The sequence below is a fragment of the Saccoglossus kowalevskii genome, chromosome 8, assembly GCF_978046115.1.
Source record: "Saccoglossus kowalevskii chromosome 8, keSacKowa6.1, whole genome shotgun sequence".
NCBI classification, from domain to species: Eukaryota; Metazoa; Hemichordata; class Enteropneusta; family Harrimaniidae; genus Saccoglossus; species Saccoglossus kowalevskii.
Genome location: NC_140648.1, coordinates 22772361 through 22796418, shown reverse-complemented (window position 1 = coordinate 22796418; position 24058 = coordinate 22772361). Strand labels below are relative to the sequence as shown.

Here is a 24058-nt window from a genome sequence, read left to right as displayed (position 1 = left end):
TTTATTCTTTGAAAATTACAATTATAATTCTATGTTTAGCTTATCTTCAAAAAAGCCGACCAAGGTGAAATTGCGTTTGAAAAAATAATTGATTATTTATTTATTAATCAAATAAGTTATTACTGGGAATTAGATATATTTCACAAAGCGTACTCTACATGTGCGGGTTGGTAAACATTAGTGTTCACGTTAACAATTTACCAGTAGTGTTGCATTTGTTTTGCCAGCTAACAATGTATGGTTATGGACACTGTTTAAGATGAATGCTATTTGGGAATGTGGCGATTGTCACATAACATCAGAAGCAGCCGACACCGACAGGTTTGGTTTTGAGCATTCAATATCTTGTAATTCATCAAAGTATATATGCAGGTTTGTGTGCGCATGGATCAATTACATTTCTGTTTTTGCTTTTTTATATTTAAACGGCGATTTTGGAGCTCCAACAATACAGATCATATTAAATTTGATTGTATATGTTTTAAAATGAAATTATCTACAGTTTAGTTATTCAGTTGGTGAGGTGGCTACATTCTTGAATATTTTCCGGAGCTTGTATCTATTAGAGTTGGAATCTGTCACACTATGTAAGTGATGGGTTTTGACGCAAAATAAAAACTATTCAGGTTTTATTATAGCATGTTTGTTTTCAAACCATGATGTATAAATATTTGAGTAGTCTTAATCACGTGATTACTAACCAACTGAATAAAACATAGTGTGAAAGTTTTAAAGGGACTAATCCGAACCCAAGAAGCTAATTAACTATAGTAGCGGACAAATGTACAAACCTTCCGCCAAACGTTATATCGCTGCATCTACAGGCCTTCTGCATGTAGCATAATAAGTAGCTAACATTCGAGAGCACAATGATAAAACAGATGTACGTGCTAATGTGCATGGAGTGACACTTGTGAAATCCACCCTTAATTCTATGAGTAAAAACTTTGTTATTTGTAACGTTTATTGGTTTTAGAATTGAATTGCTTACTTCAACATGCTAATTGACAAACAAAAGATACTAAGGCCAGACTTTTTTTATTCCTTGTTTCTCGAGTTTTTATAAGTCATTTTTTTGAGCAGGGCGAAAAAATAAAATTATTTCTTTTTTTCCATTAGATTTGTGTGATTCTCAAAAAAATTGTAAGTGAGATCATTGATCGGAGAGAAGAAATGAAATACAATTTTATTCTATGTATAACCTGGTTGGCAATGTACCAAATGTGGCACAATTTTCAGCATAAATGAGGGATTTCATGCAGCACGCAGAAAGGTCAATACCCGAGATTCACTGTCAACCAACGAGCATAAAGTATATTTCTGCGCGAGACTTCGGTACTTTGATCATGATACTCCCATGAAAATGCAACTTGGATTTGTTAGGCGGCGGGCGGAAAAAAATGAAGATACAAATATTTTTTTTAGCAATTTTTTGCACTTACAAGTCGGCGGGCGCGAGAAAACACGCTGAAATAAACTTATATTTTTATTTCATTTTCGGCTCCTGTTCATTCGGCGGGTTCGCGAAACAAGGGATAATAAACGTTTGGCCCAACTGTAATCATAACATCAGACTAGTCTTTAAACGACCTTTATTTCAACCCGTAGGTATCACAAGCAATGTACAATGTTTATTACAACTCGACGAAGAGTGGTTATCAACAATCCCGAAACAAAATGACTAATTAAAACAAAATGGTTTTCGAATTTCTATTGAAACTGAAAGTAGTAATACCCCCATTCACACCACCGCCTACTTGTTTGAAAAAAGTAGTTGAACTGATAACTGATAACAAAAAAGTCAATCAACGAAGCAGACCGCGGCCTTGAAAGTTCCGTTATGACACGTTTCGGTATTTTAGTCAGGCATTCATATAATACAAATCTGAACTATACCTGTTCCTTGCATAATATTTCTACAATATGCGGGTATCAGAAAATTCAGGACAGACTTTAATTTGTTTAATATCAGTAATTAGCTCTCTATAAGTATTCGTGACAAGTAACGAATCTTACATGCACGTATACAATATCGGTTAAACTATTTTGACTTAATTAATATAGTCCTGATGATCAATGAAAAACTACCTGATATATTGCTTTCTTCAATAAAAGCTTCTTGTTGCAGATAGAAGAGCTTATTATAACTTGAATAGAAACACGATCACATGTCCATGACTACTTAATTCTCAAGAAATAGACAATGAACGGAAACGGTATATAACATGCGTTGGTGACTATTACATGCGTTACAGACTGATTTGCGATAATTTGTCAGAATGGGCAAAAAAGATTTCAGCTTGATTTTGCATTTATTCTTGGTTATTTCAGGTGTATTTCAGGTAAGTTGAATACTTCGAAGTACTTTTCTTTTTGTCATAATCCACAGACGAATGCGTAATTTATTTAGACTTAACTATTCTCACCAATTCTAAAAAGTAATTTATGCTTGATATTATATTTTATTATCTTTATTAGGTGAATGCTGAGAACGGTGAGATATTTATTTTTTCTAGAATTTTAATTTCATAATCTCTATATATCTGTGTACTTATGCCGACTTCTTTTTATTTTTTTTTATTTTGACCGACTGCAATGTAAATGTTTCATACTATTATATTAATCGATATCGACTGCTGCCAAGATTCACCGTAATACGTTTCTGCACTGAAATAACATATTATTTAATTAATAATTATGCTCATGCTATTGTAAGTCTGCGGAAATTGGACTCAATGGATCGACGACGAAAATGGTGGCGTGGTCGTCGATGAAGTTGGCGAATTCGAATACCTCCCGGATCTTCGTACCCTACATGATATTTGTGAGGTCCCGACCGCCATTGAGTGTCGCACAGTAGTTGAACCTTTTACGCTATCCTATGAAACCGGGCAGACTGTATACTGCGATTTACCCGATGGGCTAATCTGTTTCCATGGCGATAACGTGTCTCCATGTATGAACTACAAGATTAGGCTTTGTTGTGAAGCGAAAGAACCTACAGTCACGGAGGAGGGAGGCACCGAAGAGGGTATGTATTATACACAATATTTCATTGAGGGTCGGCAAGGGGTATTTTCGTAAGCTGTAATCAATTGTTTTTATTTTCGTAATATTGTAAATTTCAATAAATAGAAAGTAAATTCTTAGACATGGGTAGTTAACAATGTAATCGATTCCTAAACACAGATTATCAAGTATATTATCAAAATGTAAAATATAATTAGGAATTATCTGTAAAGTGTAACAACCTATTACCGTAAATGGAACTTTCCATTTTACTTTCTGTAATTCCGTAAAATGGCCTTTTTAATTCCTGTAACCTGTACCAGCTACCCCCTTGCATCCTCTTTGCATTTATTTAAGGGGTCGTGGATACGATAATGTTATCTTAGGAAGTCTCATTCTACAATTAGGATGAATTCTTGCAAACTAAACCGTTCTATTGTGGTCTGATAAATACATGGATAATAAAAACTGTTTATATTTGCATTCGTTCCATAGATGAGATATGTATTGGGGATAATTTGTATAAGATCGTTTTAGGCGACTCTTTTGACTGGCATGACGCAGACACATATTGCAAAACCATCTTAGCTCCGAGAGGACATGTCGCTGGCTTAGCAAATCTAGGCGCCAGTAAAGTGCGTAACACAGTTCGGGAGTTTATACAGCAGTCGCCGGGTTTGTCGAATCCCAAGGGGAAAGGTTACTGGATAGGATGTCACGACGAAGAGGAGGAAGGATCATTTGTGTGGTTGAATGGAAATAAAGTTGATGTACCACAAAATGCATGGCACTCCCAGCCAAACAATAAACAAACTGAAGCGTGCGCAGCAAAAGGAAATGATCAAGACTGCTGCCAACTTTGGTATATCATTTTGATTTTGAATGAATGAATCATTGAGTGAGTGAGGGAGGGAGTGAGTGAGGGAGGGAGTGTGTGAGTGAGTGAGTGAGCGAGTGTGTGAGTGAGTGAGTGAGTGAGTGAGTGAGTGAGTGAGTGAGTGAGTGAGTGAGTGAGTGAGTGAGTGAGTGAGTGAGTTGAGTGAGTGAGTGAGTGAGTGAATAAATGAATGAATGAGTGAATGACGTTTGTTAGAATAGTGGCTATAATTACAAAGAGTAAATTATGACTATTGAAATATATTCTCGCGTGTTGTGATCCTTACTAGTTTACGGAGTAAAAAAATTATATTCGCAAAATATTTGACAATGAAAGATTCATGAGGATTCATAGTAATATATATCAATCATTATTTTCAGGGAAAGACCAAAAACTAATCCTAGTTTCAAAATGGATGATTCCTGTTGCACTGATACAAAGTCTTTCATTTGTGAAATTCGTAAGTAATCTATCAGTATCTGAATAACTGTTTTAATATATATTAATATGATATAGGGGTCATACTAATGCATAAATAGCTGTTTTAAGCAGAGCTAGGTGCGAAGTGGCAGTACTCTGGGTTCACTTCCACGAGACAGGCACCGTGACGGTTTAAATGTGTAATGTATGCACAGAAGCATGGAGTGGCGAGATCTGCTCACCAACCTCGCACCGGTATATGCTCCCCCTTAAACATTTTGAAATCTAGACCCTCTGAAACGCTATTTCCTGCATTTTGAGGGCAACTGATGCAACCATCTGGGGTCCGTTTTGACCCATAGTGTCTAGAAAGCCGTCTACTGTGTGCCGGTACTGCTATATAGAGCGTAGGGCACCCCAAAATGTCTAGGTATTTTAATATGCAACGTGGAGTACCCCATCAAGAAGATTAGATTATACAATGTGTGAAGCCCAATTAACTACGTGCAGGTTTACAACGTTGGGTACCTCATTAACAACGCCCAGATATACACTCATTAACCACGTGAAACAATAGTCCTATAAACAACATAGCGGTAGTCCCCTAAAAACATGACGTACTCCCATATTCAATGACCGGGATTACTTAAATATAGTTTTTGATTTATTTATCAAATTCGCCAGATGTAGTTAAAATAATATAATGTTGGTGTTTTTACTTATAGCCGGATACTGCGCAAGGAAATAAACGATGTATGGCTCACGTACAAGGATTTAATATCTGGTGTCCAATCAGCTGTTTGATGTGTTAATATCATCGTTCACTATCATTATTGTGTCACTTTATTGTAAATCAATAGTATAATTATACTCAATTAAAGACAATATTACCGAACAATATTTACTTGTTACATTGACTGAATTATTACATTATTACACTAATGAACTATTCTTATCATAGTTCTAAAAATGGGCAATTGTCAATAGAGGGTGCTATTTGAAAGATAGCCATTAACGCATGGTGTGAAGCAATGTCGAGAACTCAAAACAGATGTGATGTTGACGGACGGTACGAAAAGACCTTTTAGTCGAGTAATTAAGTTATACATTGCAATTACAATACAGTTTACTGAAGTACGGGATATCAAATTAAGAATGTCGAGAACTCAAAACTGATGTGATGTTGACGGACGGTACGAAAAGACCTTTTAGTCGAGTAATTAAGTTATACATTGCAATTACAATACAGTTTACTGTAGTACGGGATATCAAATTAAGAATGTTTGTATTTACCCCAAACATTGTGGAGATAGCTGAGAATCAACTTACCAAACTCCTGGTGAAACAGCACTATATCTGAGCTTAGCTATGCAGGCCAGACTAAATACGACTGTACATTTTGTAGTTGGATCGAATAAAACAGGCGTTTAAGATCTATTTGACGAATATTGAATGAATGAGTATGCGAGAAAGACTCTTGTTACCAGCAGCAACAGTGTGTGATTGCCGATCCAAAGCGATAACCATTGTATCATGTTGCCTCAAAATTTAAACAAACGGATCGCATCTAGTCAATTACATAAACACCCGAGACACAACCAGAACGAACATAGAAATGTTATGAATTGTTCAACACACAAAGAATAGACATAACAATTTTATGGACCACAACTATTCCGAAAGACAATCGAAATTCATTTATAAATTGTCTAACACACCTGAAATGCGCCCGATGAAATGCTGTACTCCTACACTCATACAACTGTTGTGACCTTGGAACTTAGCATCATTGAAAAATAATAGCTCATTTGCTAGCCTGTTTGTAATTTGAAAGTGATTTTTTTTTATATTTCACAACTGTCAGATCATAAACACGCAGTTCACCATAAAGATAATCTGTCTTGTATATAAGGCCACACCGACTTAATTTTATGGATGACATCCGCGCGCCATTAGTTTTAGCCCATTCTCAAAAAAAAAAAAAAAAAATTCAGACGACGAGTCTCCACATATCGGTTTTCTGTCCGGAACTTGCTGACTCATGTTGTCGCAAAGCGCCGGCTTGTCGTAAAACTCGTTTTATACTACCTCCAAACGTGCCTATTTTGTCGTAAATGATCTTCTGCACATGGGTATTGCGTTGCCGGGAATTCCAACATGGCGCGCAACTGCGCCACCAAAATACGTGAGCATACAAGTTCAGAGAAAAAAGCGGATGGATTGTTGTTGACTGGTACGCAATTGACGTCGGCCAGGGAGAGTCCTGTGGATTTAGCAGGATTTTTTTTTGGCAAGGATTTTTTTTTCGCCCTCTCGCATTAGTTTTGGGGTCTCCAGAGGATGTCATCCATAAAATTAAATCAGTGTAGCCTAAGTTGGACATTGAGATTCATATAATGAATAATTTAACTTTTTAAGTGAATTAAGAAATATTTTTGTTTGTCGTATAATTGTAGAAATATATAATTAACTACAAGGTATTCCAAGCGTGCAAACCTATGCCATAGGTGCAAATTACATATCCTCATTTGTCTACCTCTGCACTAAATTTAGCATACTCAAATAATAAGCATGTACGTTTTTCTTGAAAGTTTAAATTGAATATTGAATAGTATTGTTTACGTAAGAAATTTCTTAAACTGACATCAATGATGGGGTCATGAACTGTATGCACGCGTACGTCATAGGTTTGCAATATTTACGGTACATTAAAATAAATGACTTTAGTATTTCATCAGTTACATCGACGTTTTAACGGAGTAGGTCCACGCATCTCCGATATATGCAGCTTCATTAGGCGCATGGAGGCCAAACTAACAAATACCGGTTCAGCAGTAAGCTAAATTCTAAAGAACAAAAAATTGTAAAATACTGATGTCATCAAATTACGAAATTAACACTCGATCCGCCCTTTGTAATTTCCAAACAGCATCCAGAAGGTATTAGACCATGATAATACATTAAATTAAACATAAACATTGCTACATTAAATTTTCATACACACCATGCAGTACAATAAATTGAAGTATCTCAGATGTGGTCCAGGTTTCCCGATGTGAATCAACTTACTAGTCAATTCCGATCACCTATTAAATAGTGACAATATTAAGTTCTTAGATAAAATGCAAGTCCACAATTCAGAAAACAGGAAGCAGTTGCAGCTCTATTCAAAGCATAGAAATTCATACTTGGTCATTTTCTCATAACCCTCCAAAACAAAGGTTCTTTCTTTTGCCCTATCACGTTTGTTTGTTAAGCGAACACCCGCGGAGTCAGTACCAATGTGTGTCCTATACAGTAGCCACGATAGTTTCGCCATTGTAAACAAATATGAATGCAGTTAAATGATTTACCTAATTATTGGGTTTAACCAACGCAAGCTTAAAATAGTGTAGCTGGATATAGGATATTTGCTTGACATTGTTTATATTCGATGGCAAGTGTTAGTAGCCAAACGGATATACAGGTCATAGGTTCATAGGCAAATTATCGAGTTATTGTTGCAACTGAATGTAAAGGTTACATCGCGTGTTCACGTTCCACTACGCCTGCACAAGAGTTCATACTCTGGTCTGTTTACGTGGTAAGTTTCTTCCAAATTAAAAATCTTCACTTCGTGTGCGATTTAACATATGGTCATCAACAACTGGTGTGAGAGACGATGGTATTGGTGACACACGTGCATGTGTATTTGCAGTGTATCCCAGTCGCTAATGAATATATACCCGTTTACTGAAACATTACTACAGTACAAGTAACCTGTAGAATGCTGTGTGGGTAATATTTTTATATTGATTTGCATTTGCAGCCAGTAGTAACCAAACAATGAGAAATCTATAGGATTGGATATACCTCTCAGCTGGCTTCACATGCATAGTTCAAGACTACCTAACCGATGCTTACACCAATATTTAGTTACAGCACCTAGACGGTCTGTGGTTACAGCTTCATTTTCCAAGTAATCGTATTTGCATTACAATAGAAAATCATGAAAGACTGGCACTCCCATGCAATTAACAGCGAGTGAAATTCCTGGGATTGAAACGTATATTTTGAAGTCACTGATGTAGGCAATGAATAACTTCAAGTTGACATAAAGACGAGGTAGTTTAATCAATCAGTGCTCAACTAGAGGCTGAAATTATAACTAATTTGTTTATTTCAATTTCTCCTGAAGTTAAATAGAATACACTGGTGAAACACGGTAGTAACCGTGGGTGAAAGGATGTTTTGGGGTGTAGTTTACATTGTGTATGGAGTGGTGGGATCGGGTGTAATTTGTTCATTTCCAACTCTTATGAAGTCACGTAGAATTTCACTTAATTTATTTTTGCTGACATGTTTTCAAGCATTACATGTGAATCCAATTTTCACTGTGCTGTGTCTCAATAGAGTATGAGGGCAATATCATTTTCACTGGAATTTATTTTAAGGGAAAAATGTTTTCAGTGATAATGAAGTATTATGACAGAACCCCATACCCTCCCCGTGGCTTTCATTGCGTATGGAAGTTATTTTCACGAGCAATGCGGTGTATCCTGCTGCCGTACTTTCACGAGCGAAGCCACGGGGAGGGTGTGGGGTTCTGTTATTATTATTAATATGCTGCAAGACAGTGCTGCGACCTAGCAACGCATGTCAGTGTAGAACACGTGTCACTGTACGTGTGAAAATAAAATAATCAGACGTCTAATTTGAGTCATTGTCCGAATAAATAACTCGTGGATGTTTAAGCGTGGTGGTCGTCGCGCAGCGCGTGTTCGAATTTCATGTAAATAAACAATGTATTTTACACGCGTTGTATACGTCGCTGTGAGTCCCATAATCGAACAGGACGCGGCACGACGACTGTCGCCCTTTAGTTGGGACCACGACAGAACCAGAACTTAAACTGGGCGAAAACGATACACAGTTTATGTTGAAGTTAAAAGTTCCTCCACAGATCTGTGCATTGGCAAACATGCCGTGCACTGCGGTACTCCACTGACGGAATGACTTTCGTTGACATCGGCCGTGGCTGCCTCGTGAGCTGCACACTACAACTTCGTTTGTGATGTTGCTTGCTGGTCGTGGATAGACTGAGTCTTGGTTACCGGTTAAATGTTGCTCATTTGGCGGTGGTAATATTTATTTGGAACTGAGTAACGCCACAACGTCGCCAGCAGAAACATCCTGGTATCTCGATGTTGATGGTTGCGGCTCCATAGTGATCGCTGATTTTACTGCGGGTCAAGGCTGCGGGTTAATCTTCCGAGAGCCCTTCAAGATTTATAAAACTCAGTTTCCAGGTAAACATACATTAAGTTCTCCCAATCCTAGTATTCTATGTGATGTACATCTAACATGCCAAAAATGATGGTGAACGATTTGAACCTCACAAAAATAGCAGACGGAAATGTGTTTACAAAATAAAAATAGTGATTACTTGAAATAGATACCAGGAAGGGTAAAAGAAAAGTTATATAACATTTTATTATTCAATAATTTATTAAAATACATAAGTTTGTCCAACTCCGTGTGATACAACACATCAGACATAGCTCACTGTACTCGGCTTGAGTGTGGGCACAAAGTTACTATTTGAATTTTTGATATCTTTTTTCATTAATGAGAAAGTTGACCCCAAAGTTAGAGTAACTTTTCACCAGGAATGGCTTTTTAACTCTTCTGTGATATTTTTTTGGCTTGGCTGATTTTGTTCATACTTGACAGGCAGGTCGTACCATCACTAATTGGAAGAACAATTCTGACCCACCGCTACCATGGTAACAGCCAAAATCTGCTTTTTGAATACTTTCGCCCCAAATTTATTACCTCCTACCAGTCTTGTAATAGCAGTGCCCAAATGATCATGCCTTTTATTCTGGGTACGTTGCCCACTGGTAAGAGATCACCGGCGCCGACATTGTTACACTGTCAACGTAATCCCAACGCAACTTTGAATACAATGTAAATGCTGCCTCCAATCTAGAAAATACTATCGCAAAACGGTTGGAAATACTAGTGATACATCTAACGGCTAAATAAGTCCTAGCAATAAAATAAAGTGACTTCTAAAGACTGAATGTTATTTTGCGAACCGACGTTAGGTTCACGTTCATGTCCTACCATGGTAACAGCCGAACATATATTGCTTGTTTTTTACAGGCTTGTTTTCATTGGCAACCGAAGTATTTTTATTTTGTAAACAAATTTTCGTCTGCTATTTTTATCCAGTTCAAATTGTTCAGCAACATTGTTGGCATGTACATCACATGGAATACTAGGATTGAGAGAACATGATGTATGTTGACTAAGTTTTACCTTAGTACGAATACCAGGAGGTTTCTGCTGGCGACGTTGCAGCTTTACCCAGTTCCATATAAAGATTACCAACGCCAAATGAGCAACATTTTAACTGGTAATCAAGATTCATTTAATCCATGGCTAACAAGCAACATCACAAGCGAAGTTGAAGCATGCAGTACTAGTAAGTCATCCCGTCAGTGGAGTACCGCAGTAGCACGGCATGTTTGCCTTCAGCATTGTATTCAAACGAATCACGTGGTGTGCCGTTCTCATCCAAAACCGGGATTCGATCAATAGGAGAGTTTCAGTAAAAAAACACATTGCAAATCATGCAAGTTCAACATTTTCAAACCAATATACTAAATAAACAGAAATTCTCAGAGATGCAAAAGAAGGATAGATATTACTTTTCACTATACACATCTCTGTTGAAACTATCCCTCACATATTCTACTCCCAATTACTCCTGCGTCAAATGGACTAGCCTCTTTTCATGTTGACATTCAGAGTAAAATCATGTGACAGGCTGTTAAATTGGCTGTTGCACACTTTTTCGCCGGTCTGGAAAATGTGTTTAATTAGCTCTCATTCAAGCAACAATGCAGATTTCCCAGTGGGAGTGAAACTATTCGACTCTGCCATTAAAAAAATAGGGGTGTTTTCAGCAAAAAACGAATAACCCTGGAATGCACACAACATACTGAATTTCGGAACAAATCGTGCATTACTTACAGCAGCAGAATACCACAGAAGTATCAGACGAAACATGAAAACACTATATATTGTATTTCAGCCTGAACCCTCTATACTGCAATTCAAGGAATTAACCCCATATGTGCATCCATTTCCCACCTTGGTATCACCCACCTCTGAAAACAAACTCTTAATACCACGCTGAAGCGTTTGGTAATAAAGTGACTGTAACCAGGGTCGTCATTATAGGATAGTCCCTTAAAAACCGGCGTCGATGTGTTGACATGTATGTATACTGTGTTATAGCCCATTCACTGAATCATGAGTGCAGTACATACAAGTGACTTGTAGGTCATCCCGCGCCTCGACAAGCAGATCATCGATGTACTGATATGGGTGAGTATGTATTGAGCATTCGAGTGTAACCTTGAAATGTCTATCAATCTACTGTGATTTATGTTATATGTTTATGTTATGTTATATTGTGTACGACTTGCCTTCGGACTTTGGGCTATACAACCCATCTCTCAGTATGTGGTGTTATCGGTTTATACTGTTATAACTAATGGATATATAAATAAATCCCTCCTGTACAACACGTAAAAAAATCGGGTATATACTACTACCAGAAATATCCGAATTATTACAATTTCTAATAATAATTCACAGTAATATTGTGTAAAACCACCAACATTGGAATATTGAGTCAAGACTAGACTGGCGCAGTCGGAGCGATTAATTTGTTTTTGTAGTTTAAATAAAATAAAAAAAAATCGCGAAATGGAGGTGTGTAACTGCGAAATCACCCCCGAATGGTTTTTGCATGGCCCTCTTTCGACACTGCAGGAACCCGTCGAGTTTTCAAAGAGTAATTATGTTAATGAGTGTTCTAATTGACAATCATCTAAGCCAATCACAACGTCTCTTCAACTGACCTCTGACCGAGAAGACGTCGACTGATTGTAGCAGCCGATTTTTTTTTTCAATTCTACGACAGTACGAGTTACATTTTTACATTGCGATGAATAAGAAACGACGACTACGACAAACTCGAATTTCAACGTGCCGCCATGTTGGGTCTGCAGTGTGACCTTTACCATGTTGACCTCATTATGCACGTATTTCCGCGCCCACTTTATTATAATATGTGCTCATGAATATTTAATAGCAATGAATTTCCTGCAGAATAAACCAGTCGGGGTGATTTCGCGCTAACACCTCCATTTGGCAATCTATGTGCGTACATGGACCAATCAGATTATCAGAAATTTTAATGACATACTATGTCATTATACTAAACTGCTATGATATATATATGCCATAAATACAGGTACTTGGTATTAACAGATAAATAAACATGGCAGAGAGTACGTCCAAGTTACAAAGACGGATGTCTGCGATGTTGAGATCATTCAACTGTTCATCTTCTAATGATGGTGGCGGTGAGTAATCTATATATTCCGGATGGCGAGGGTCGTCTCCTGCGCACGCGCGGGAATTGAGTCCGGCCAAGCGACAATAAGAACGCACGCTAAAACGCAAAGGCTCATGGGTAGACGCTTGTTTGTAAACAATGACACACTATGACCATCTGGCGCATGCGCAGGTGACGACTTCCCCCGCTTTAATATCATAAATTAAAGAACAAGTACATAACTATAAAGACAGTTGTAAAAAACAACAACGACGAATCATTACGCTGACCAGTGAAACAGTAGACGCAAAGATAGGGGAGGAAGGAACATTGTCTGAGGGAGAAAGACGAGGAACACGCATGTGCATCAATATATCATTATATCAACACACGCTTGAAACGTGTTTATGTGTTACATCATCTAATCTACTATTCTTAATTTTCTGCGAGATCCCGCGTTATGCGTGAAATTTAATGAAGTAAACAGAACAAACAAAGGTCATATCATCGTAATGGCGTCAAAACATTGCGTAGGATTCGACTAACGCGAAAATATTGTGGGGGTATTTCCACGCTTAATAGTGTGCTTTACACACTTGATGATAATCAATTGTCATAAGGTAAGGGTACCTGATGAAAGCAATATTCCCCCTTTCAAGGATAAAAGATTAGATTTAAGCTTAAAAAAAACAATTTTAAATTTAAATAAAATCGTTCGATTTTTACGGTAGACGTTCGGTCCGCGTCTTTCACGCAATACGCGAGATCTCGCAGTGAACGGAAACTCACCTATTGCTTCTCTTTACTTGTTTCAATATATTACAGGAATAATTAGAAGTAAATATCCAGATCCTGAAATACCAACAAACATGACACTTTCTGATTATGTGATGTCAAACTTTGTTCACTATGGAGACAGGATTGCTATGGTGAGATAGTCATTTTCACTCGGTCTTCAATGCGTTCTTCTTGATTAAATATACACTACATCTGGGCAGCAACGATGTTAGAATTTGTTGACCTTGCCTTTTAATAAAAAAATTCTCAACGATTTGATTATTTAATGATTTTTTCTTCTTCATGTTATGTAATTAATCACAGAACTAATTAAATATGAGTACACGATACAGAGAATTTCACAAACTCGACGACAGTTCAGTTTTAAATATATGTGTTTCACAGATTGATGGGTTAGCTAACAAGTCATATACATTTAGACAATTGAGAGATTTAATCTACAGATGTGGGAGTGGATTATCTAGAGCCAGATTTCAACAAGGCGATGTGTGTGCCCTGTATATACAGAATATGCCAGAATATAGTATACCGTTTTATGCGGTGATATCCATTGGAGGAATCGTTACAACCATAAATCCATCATACACCTCCGGTAAATTATTTCCGTCATAGAATAATCTATGAAGCCGCAATCATTACTATATGTGAGGTGATATGATTCCTCATCGACTGACGTATTTTATACAGATTTCGCGTGATAGCGTAACCCAAGCCCTACACTCAGTCTGATTTTTATCTGTATGAATTTCTGTTTTGTTTCGATCAGACGAGTTAGTACACCAGCTACAATCGTCAAACGCTAAGTGGATTGTAACAACTATTGATTTAGTCGTCAATACCAAGAAAGCTGCAAGTTTGTCTAATATGAAGGTTAGTCTATGTGTAACCTTCGTTTTAGATTTATACTATTTATTGTATTGTATTGTATTGTATTGCATTGTATTGTATTGTATTGTATTGTATTGTATTGTATTGTATTGTATTGTGATTTTTGATTTACGGGTATGTAAAACGAAATTACATTAACGGATGTAACTGATAACTTTTCCAATGAAATCCTTAGCACCCCGTTGGCAGGCCAGTCACACTGGTTCTCACCACAAGAGGTTACGATCCCCCCTGCCAAATGCTAAGTACAACTGAAACTAATATCTACATATTTACATGAAAAATTGTCCACCTGTGCGGATCTATTTGTGCAGGAGTTTTACGACCGTATGCCCTTACTGACGTCAACCGAACTTGTTATGTGGGAAGTTGGCACCCAAGGCTCACAGGTGCTACACCTTGCCCAAGGGTGACCTGGAGGTAGTTGCGGCAAAGGGTAACCTCATTCTCCCACGTCCATAGACTCCACAACCGGATGTAGTTTAAAATCTTGCCCAGGACACATATATACATATATAAATAAACGTAAACATTGCCAGTAATAGGTAATACCTCACACGTGAGGCTGAGTTGGTGCAAGGCTTATATGACCGTATGCCCTTACTGACTTCAACCAAACTTGTTATGTGGGAAGTTGGCACCCAAGGCTGACAGGGACTACACCTTACCCAAAGGTGACCTGGAGGTAGTTGTGGCAAAGGGTAACCTCATTCTCCCAAGTACAAAAACTCCACGACCGGATGCAGTTTTAACGTCTTACCCAGGACATGTCCAATAAAGCTGAAAACCGACACGACTAAGTCGTGAGGCCAAACCTGTAATAATTCGGGGAGCGCTGAAAAGCACCGTGTTCACCCGCGCGTTCAGTGTGCCCAAGGTTGACATGGAGGTAGTTGTGGCACAGGGTAACCTCACCCTCCCAAATTCCAAGGAAAAACTAAACCATTAAGAGCACAGAACAAGTAGCAAAAAGGAAAAAAACGCGCGTATGTTTGCAGATAACCAATCAAGAGGACGAAACTCTTGGCTCCTATGCGTGTTCTAAACTTGGTTGTGCATTTCTGTACGTGAGTACGTAAATTGCAATATTTGCCAAGACAATAGTATGTTATAGAGTAATGCGGAGCTCATTATCCTGAATGTGACACAGGGCATTCTCCACTGTCCATGTATTGTTAAACTTAGGCAATAGGTTCATAACGCGTGAATATTCATATTCCGTTTCAAGTCTTGATCTAATACTTTGTTTAAAAATTTCGAGACGGTCACTAGACCCTTTGTTTTGAGCGACGGGGTGGTAATATTATGAACCACCAACCAGGAATCCGAAAGTCTTGTTGAACCAGACGAGATGCAATGTATTGTATTGTATTGTATGTGTTTGTTTTGTGTTCTTGGACTTTATCACGGGGAAATTACGAATAAGTTCATCTGCTTCATCAAACTGAATATCCTGTACTAATCGCCTATATATTATATAATACGAGATAACCAATAACTTTGATCACAGCGTGATGCTATTGCTTGTATTCTTCACATAATTCATGTTCATGTATCGCTTATTTTCAGCATATCTATATAGTTGGCGATGACAGTGTTGAGGGTTGTTTGCCATTTGTAGACTTAATGACAGATGATGGATCTGCATTTCCTAAGGATATCAAAATTAACCCAGTAGAAGACGTGGCCGTATTACCATATTCTAGTGGCACTACTGGACTACCAAAGGGAGGTATGCTGACTCACCACAACCTCATTGCTAGTTGTGAGATGGGGTATGTGCAATTATCGAATCGTTTCAAATGTTGGCACATTTTGAATATACTCGTAGACTATTGTTTAAATATGTATTCTGAAACTCATTGCATTTCTATAAACTAAAATCATGGCCTAGGTCAAAGTAATGATGTAACACATACGCTTCGTTTGGCAAAATTTGCGTACAAATGTTTATGAAATCGACTGCTCATAACCGTATCTGCTATTGAATATGCCTACCTATTACACGCGAATATTGTTATATACTTTGTGAACAACGTTGTATGTAATTATATTGAATGTTAACATAATGTTCCACACTGTAACATTCATTATATTTTCATTAGTTTATTTTGTTATTAATAATTCATGTATAGGGTGTCTAATGAGCTAATTAAGGTGTCCGATAGTGATGCCATTATCTCGGTACTTTCGTTGTTTCATTTATCTGGCATACTTGGAGTTTTACTCATCGGTATGAAACTGGGGATTACAATTGTGACGCTGTCTAAGTTTGAGCCTAAAGTATACCTAGGTCTGGCTGAAAAACACAAGGTACAACTATATTGACATTATTATATTACATATTATTATACATCTGTCACCATACGCCATAAGTTACAGCGTGCCGTAATTTACGGGGTATTTTCATCCTACCATATAAGGAAATGCGAATTCCAAATATGGAATGACTACGCGCGTAATCATAGTTTGACCGGACTCCACACAAAGAAGTTCGCTGATTCTTTTCTAAACTTTTTGTATTTCGGCATTCCCATGGTATATCCTTGGAAGGAAAAGATGTATAATAATAAGGTTATTACGCGTCGGTCGATACCCCGCTATACTGTCTTCGTGCATATTTTGAAGTATTTTAGTAATAACCTTATATTATTACATGTTGACTACTCCAACTATTGGCTATTGAATGGTATGTTTGTGTTGACTATCATTAATATGCAAATGAAATAATACCCTGAAGAGCTATTATGCTAATTTCGCAATCAATGTACCATTGTTGAATGCTATGGTTGTGTATATTTGATTCATAAGATTAAGTTGTACAAACAAGTGTGTGAGTAAAGAAATAACTATGAAAAATAGTCACGTGTTCAATAATAATTATATGTTCTTTCATGGCATGCAGCACAAGAAAAGCATTACCAACACTATGTCCATGTTTATTTAGTCCGAGTTTGAGCACACATAGATCAACACATAGATATTTTTAGCTTCGACAAGCATCGAAAATATTGATAAAAAGCTTTGCTCGTGAAAAATTGAACACAGGATAGACCAGAGCACGAAACAAACTTCAAGGTCAAATTACGCGATAAATTCCATATTGCAGACCTTGTACTCAACTAAGTGTTGAGAACTAACATATATTATGTGAGCCACCACTAAACGTGAACCGTGTAATTGATCAAATCGTTATGTTTATTTTTTTATTTTTCCAGGTTACTTGTTTGGACATTGCCCCGCCTATTGCCGTGTTTTTGATCAAGCACCCAATGGTTGATGAATATAATCTTTCAAGTGTAGACAACATCATATGTGGAGCTGCTCCACTAGGAGCTGGACACGTGAAATCATTGCAGAAAAAATTAAATAACGATCATCTTAAAGTGAGACAAGGTAGGACCGCCACATACACAGATTAGCGTAGCTTGGTTTTGAATGATTCTCTATGTTGCTTTTGAAGGGTGGTGGTCGTCGCGCCACGTATGCCCGGGATATGGGACTCGTATGAATACAGATCTCAACTTTGACTGTTGCGCAGACCAACGAGTACAAACAGAGACGTTATGGGTAATTTCTTTGGTGACTGGAGTCAGCGGCGGTAATTAGTGCACGTCGCACATGCGCAGCACGACGACCACTGCCCCTTGAAGCGCCACTTTTGCTGCATGGCATTCGAATTCATTCAAAAATCAATGTATTTTACGGGCGTTGTATACTACCTGACACATTAACATGATCGTCTAATGCATATCGAGGAGTTTGGAAATACAGTTGCATTATTAACAACCTCATTAACATTTAGTGCTTAATACCGTCATTCGTGAATATTGTGTATAGTAACATTCGTTAAATATTTACGTAGGATATGGTATGACAGAGACTGCTGGAATATCAACACTTTGTGGCATGAACGATAAGTGTGTTGCTGGCTCAGTTGGTGGAGTAGTGGCAGGCTGCCTAGCTAAGGTAATAAACGTAAATATATTTGTTGTATACAGGCGGTAGAGAAGTAGTTATAAACGTACTTAAGATGGCAGTTAATGCTTCGCTCGAAACATTTCTGTTGCTTCACGTGATAATTCAAGCTTTTGATAAAGGTATCAATACCTTTAATACAATCAAAAGGATACGTTTGATAATTAACCAGCCATCAGTATGTTTTTATTGTGTCTTGGTAACAATCACCTAGATCGCCTACATACGAACAATGTGACAAATTAAAACACAGTGAATGTTTATTTGCTACATTAATGTACTATTGTTAAACTATTAGCCAGTAACAAATCAAAAGAGACCGATGGCAAGAGTTTGAAAATGGTTCACTTCAGGTCAATGAACGGCGCCTTTTTGTTTGTTGTTTCACAAATTATGTAAAGCCATAACAGCACACTTACAATTTCAATTTTGAATATTGTTTGAATAGTGTCATTTTTTATCAGCGGCGAAACACAAATCGCGCGTGTCGTCATTTTGAATGACATTCAACTCACTCGTGAACAAATAACTCGATTTCAACCTAGACGTTCGATGGCCTCGTCAGTTTATTTTTTAGCAAGTAACTAAACATGCTCGACAGTGCTCGCTCGCCAGGCACTGCCTGTAACATATGAACAAACAAAACGGATATTAACTTTAAGAAATAATATCATAAACATGGTGAGGTTAAAAGGTAATGTATTGTTCATTGGATACATATGTTTTATGTGGATATCATTTCAACGTAAAATAGCTAATTGCATATCAAATAGTCGAACGTTGTTGTAAGGTTGTGGAAAATTAATGGGTGGTTGTCGCACCACGCACAATTTGTGTTGATAAACATTTATTTTCCTACAATCCAATACGCTCTTCTAATGGAAACAGTCTGCGGTTGTTTTGCGCAACTATCAAAGTCGTCATCTCTGTTCACATGAGACCCATATCTCGCGCATACGTGACGTATCGACCACTGCTCTTTAACGACACAGTCTAGTCGAGAGCTGTACAATTGGCTTATACTCGATACAGAGCTCTAGCTAGCCAATAGAAGAGGATTATGGCTACATTAATGACAATATATAATTGCATTGATGTTATTTCGTTAGAATGTAATCACTAAATCAATTTACAAATAGATATACCTTGTACGGCCAATGAAATGAACAAAATCAAACCAATATATATATATATATAATATAATCTGTTCCAAATGGATTATCAGTACCAGGAATTTCTGTGATATAGTCAACTCTTATTAAAGCTCGGATTCAGATTTGTCATCTGTATTTTAGGTGATTGATATTGCAACGGGAAAGATCCTTGGAATTGGTCGAGACGGTGAGCTGTGTTTTCGTGGTCCTCAAGTAATGAAAGGTTACTTGAATAATGAAGCGGCAACAAAATCAACTGGCTGGATACATACAGGTTAGTGAATTGTACATATGATGTCATATGGGGCTCAATTTTATTCCCTTGAACAAAATTAAAATCACTAAAAAGTACAAACCAAACAATTTTAGTGAAGGAAATAGCAGTAAAAATATTGCGATAAAGACTTTCCGTTTTCGACACTGTGAAATTCCTTTGTTTTTATGCAGAAAAATACAGTATTTTTACCAAGTAAAATCATATTTATCGAAATGATCGAGTTGTTGAACACATATTTCAAGACAAATAAAAGGCAAAAGATAGAGAATATAGCAACTCATATCTTTTCTGTAATATTCTTGTGTAATCTGTAACTATGGAAATTATTTATGGGTGCACAAGGAATACATTTCGTTATCATTTAAATATTCTTAATATAAATTTCTGAATTATTTTGTGAAAATTAGTTTTTTTTTTCAGTTTGTTTCTCCTCAAAAAACGGTAAAATTTCACATTGTCGAATACGGAAAGTCTTTATCGTAGTGTTCAAACTCTTTCAAGAATCACTTAAGAACTATTTCTTGCTAAATCAGAGGATTACCGAGACACGTTGCAAGCACAAATCTATTCTACGCTGTTTTGTAGTTTACTACTATTTTGGCGTATTTTTTTAAAATTGTATTAATGCAATGACAAATAAAAGCAATAGAATAATAAAATCATTCACAGTCAATTGACTGTGCGTCTTTTAATCTATACTGCCACACATATTATCATGTCTCGACTTAGATATAAGTGTTTAATTAAATAAGAACCCAATAATTTTGTTGAAGCCCACATTTCTCTATCATCACAGGAGATATTGGTCATTATGATGCTGAAGGAAATTTCTTCATAGTAGACAGATTGAAAGAACTCATAAAATTCAAGGCGTTCCAGGTTTGATATCAATTCATTTAAAATAAATACTCCATATTGCAATTTGTTGTTTACATTTATCTGTAATGCTTATCATTTTGATGAGTAAGTGTCTTTATAGGTTGCACCAGCGGAATTAGAAGATATATTATTAACCCATCCTGAAATACAAGACGCTGCTGTGATCGGTGTACCTGACGAGTATGCTGGTGAACTCCCTAAAGCAATTATTGTGTCAAAAACTGACACGCTTACCGCAGAAGACGTTGTTAGATTTATAGACGGTATAGTGTTTTTCGTTTTTGTGCGATATTCAAGCCTGTCAAAATCTCTAATGTATTTAAGGTAGAATAATGAGGTTCACGTAAACATATTTTTAGAGAGGTATTACATAGATCTACAATGGTCGTTTTTTTTATTTTCCCACACAGGACGTGTTGCCTCATACAAAAAACTTAGAGGTGGTGTTGAGATTGTGAAGGAAGTTCCAAAGTCACCAAGTGGGAAGATATTACGGAAACTACTCAGAGACCGCGAAAGACAAGCATCAAAAAAGAAATATTTATATCGTTCATTATCAAATGCATGCATAACTTTTATATCACCCGACAGTATGTCGTAAGACAGGGAAGATCAAAAACCCATACCACCACTATGCGACGTCACTTGAAATACTTTTTTTGAATTATTGAATAAATAAAGGTTTTTTGTGTGTTGATGAACTAATAAAACCGATGATTTGAAGAAAAAAGTGGGGCGTACTATTTTACATGATGATGTTTTTAGCGCGAAATAAATGTCGTCTGTCAAAAACATATTTGTATATCTCATCCGGTGTTTGAATATAGCAGATCACCTGGAAAACAGCTTAGTTGCAGAACAGGTCGATCAGGATAATGTGATTGAAGGTCAAATTCAAGGTAATGTCATGATAATGTTTTCATGCGGTTAGATATTGATAGGTGTTTTGGCGATTACGACGAAACTCACTGATTAGGACTTGATTATTGGTTTCCGGTGAAAGAGAGGGATGAGATCATTCATGCTCGCTAATATTCTGTTATCATTTGAGCTTATATTCAAAGTACTGAACGGAAATAGGAACTAATTAAAGATATCAACTTTGCCAACAGACTGTTGTTTTTACTACGCATGATAACTTTGACACCTCACGAGTATATCCTGACAGTGTTTTATACGAGTAGTCTTCCAATATAGTAAACAATTAATCAAGTATATAATGGCGTGTTAAATACTTCTTGTGTGATGGATGAGTGGAATGTGTGGAGGCCACGCCTCAAGATCTTAAATTTCCATGTAGTAGACTGTGCTTTGCAGAGGCAATAAAGTCAGTTCTACACGAGGCTGTGGAGAGTAGAGGTTGACAGTAATATCATCTGTGTGTGTCTTTGCTTGGTTGAAAGGTTTGTGAACGTAACGATCCCGGATACCTGACATAACGTTTAATAACATGTCGATTAAACCGTTATAGCAAAGAGGCATAAAACAAAGTTGCCCAGCCATATGTGACGTTTCCATACATCGGTATGTTCGAACTGATTCACCAACTACAAAAGAAGACCACCACAAAAAAGTACCAACAATCCCGTCAACTAGTTTATGAAATGGTGAAAACTACCCATTTTAGCAGATACACCAAATGCACCTGATGGCTATCTTGGTATTTTTTATGCCGGTGTCCGACAACAAGATAGTTCTAACTATAACCAGATACGCTTAGAACTTACCAGCGTGAAATTGATCGTTTTTTCAACAACAGTTCATGCAATCACAGAAAGTGAAGAGGGAGAAAGGATCGGAACTTAAAAGTAAAAGAAAGGGTAATAAGCCAGACGGTGCGGAAGCTATGGTTCAGAGAGAGGAAATCGTATTCTGTTTCAGAAGGGAGTAGCCGGCATGCACCACCCAGAAGCCCTGTTACATCTTGCATTGTTCTGCGACACAAAGTTATTTGGGTTTCGGGGTTCTCAGGAAAGTTGTCATTCGCAACGGTGTGATATTAGCGTTGATGAGTGGCAGTTGCAGTGAAAATGTCCTCTAAAACTTATTGTAATAGAACAGCTCAGCTACACGCAGATGAACTACACACTAAATGTGTTGTATTCTCAGGTATAGTTCGCCATTTTTAATAGCATAAGAAATATACTTGAAATGTTGATATCACTTTGTGATTACTGCATCATTTACACACTGCAATACACCACTGATATCACATTGTGAAAATTATTACTTTGGATAAAACATAGAAAATGAAATAAATGCTGTTTTGGGTGGAAATGATTACAATATTTATTGCTGTATTGTCAACTTGTGATCAGATAAAATTGAATCATTTATTTTAAAGATACATTGTACATTACTAAATGCAAGGTCAATATATCAATGTATCACTGTATCACTGTTGTATTTCCAGTAGCTGCAGCATTACTGTTGAAATCACTAATGATAAGAAACGCAGAATTTGTGTCTATCAAATCTATAATAATCTACATTCTTGCCTTCAAATTTGAAAACTTGTTTTGCAATAAACAACTAATTGTGATCTTTCTTTACTGTGTTTTTACCTTTCACCACAGAGATCTCAATATATTTGGACGTGTAATGGTTTGCTGAAAGTATCTCGTGTGTCCTTAGTGTATGTAGCTAAGCCGAGTTGATGATCTTGTTTGTCGCTGATGATTACGGATTACAGCATGACATTCGGGTAGACCATTATTACCATGTTGTGTAAGACGTGACTCAGCAAAGCTAACAACATCTGCAGAAATAAAGTGTTGATCATGTTGTATAAGTGTTTATGAGAGTGTTGAACATTGTTGAACACAACTCAGTTTTTATTACCAAGCACCTCATACACAGGTGTGTGGCAAAGACAAAGTAGAATCTCAGTACGAAGTCTGTTCATTTCTTCCTTAGGTTTGACTGTAATTTTAACTGATTCAAAGTAAAGTGTTGGAAGACCACCAGTTTCTGAATGAGATGTATACTTCCTATCATTATTCAGATGATTTAGTGTAAACAGTTTTACTCAATCTGTCATATCTCCAAATAACATTAGACACAGCTTCTACCAGGAACTTTTACTTGGTAGCTTAATCAAATACGGCCTTATAATTGTTCTAAAAATACACGGTGCTGTGGGTGTATGGGTAGTCAGGATCTTCAAGAGGAATAACGTAGTTTTGTAACGCATTTTTCGTTCTGTTCAATCAACTGGTAATTAATATAAATTATTCGAAAAACATGATGATGTTATAAAGATAGCCGTAATTATGTTGTATTATGATTTTAGCTTTAACATCAATTCAATAACTTTCTATCACTTCACCCTTCGCTTTTAATCGTTTCTCCATATTATGTAATTAAAATCACTGATTAACCTT

At 36.9% G+C, this 24058-nt stretch overlaps 2 protein-coding genes across 2 annotated transcripts; both read left to right on the top strand.

Annotated features, from left to right (window-relative positions):
- Positions 1-2264: 2264 nt before the first annotated feature.
- On the top strand, positions 2265-5206 carry LOC146739440 (uncharacterized). Its single transcript, XM_085502359.1, has 6 exons — positions 2265-2342; positions 2479-2494; positions 2717-3031; positions 3505-3871; positions 4267-4346; positions 5032-5206. The coding sequence occupies exons 1-6, from the start codon at positions 2280-2282 to the stop codon at positions 5052-5054; spliced, it is 864 nt and encodes a 287-aa protein (XP_085358485.1). The 5' UTR covers positions 2265-2279; the 3' UTR covers positions 5055-5206.
- A 7438-nt stretch (positions 5207-12644) lies between these two features.
- On the top strand, positions 12645-21385 carry LOC146739439 (uncharacterized). The gene is made up of 12 exons (XM_085502788.1): positions 12645-12729; positions 13527-13630; positions 13884-14091; positions 14266-14369; positions 15957-16162; positions 16523-16700; positions 17606-17783; positions 18253-18356; positions 19661-19793; positions 20593-20675; positions 20776-20938; positions 21086-21385. Exons 1-12 carry the CDS (start codon positions 12645-12647, stop codon positions 21274-21276), a joined length of 1737 nt encoding a protein of 578 aa, XP_085358914.1. The 3' UTR covers positions 21277-21385.
- Positions 21386-24058: the final 2673 nt, after the last annotated feature.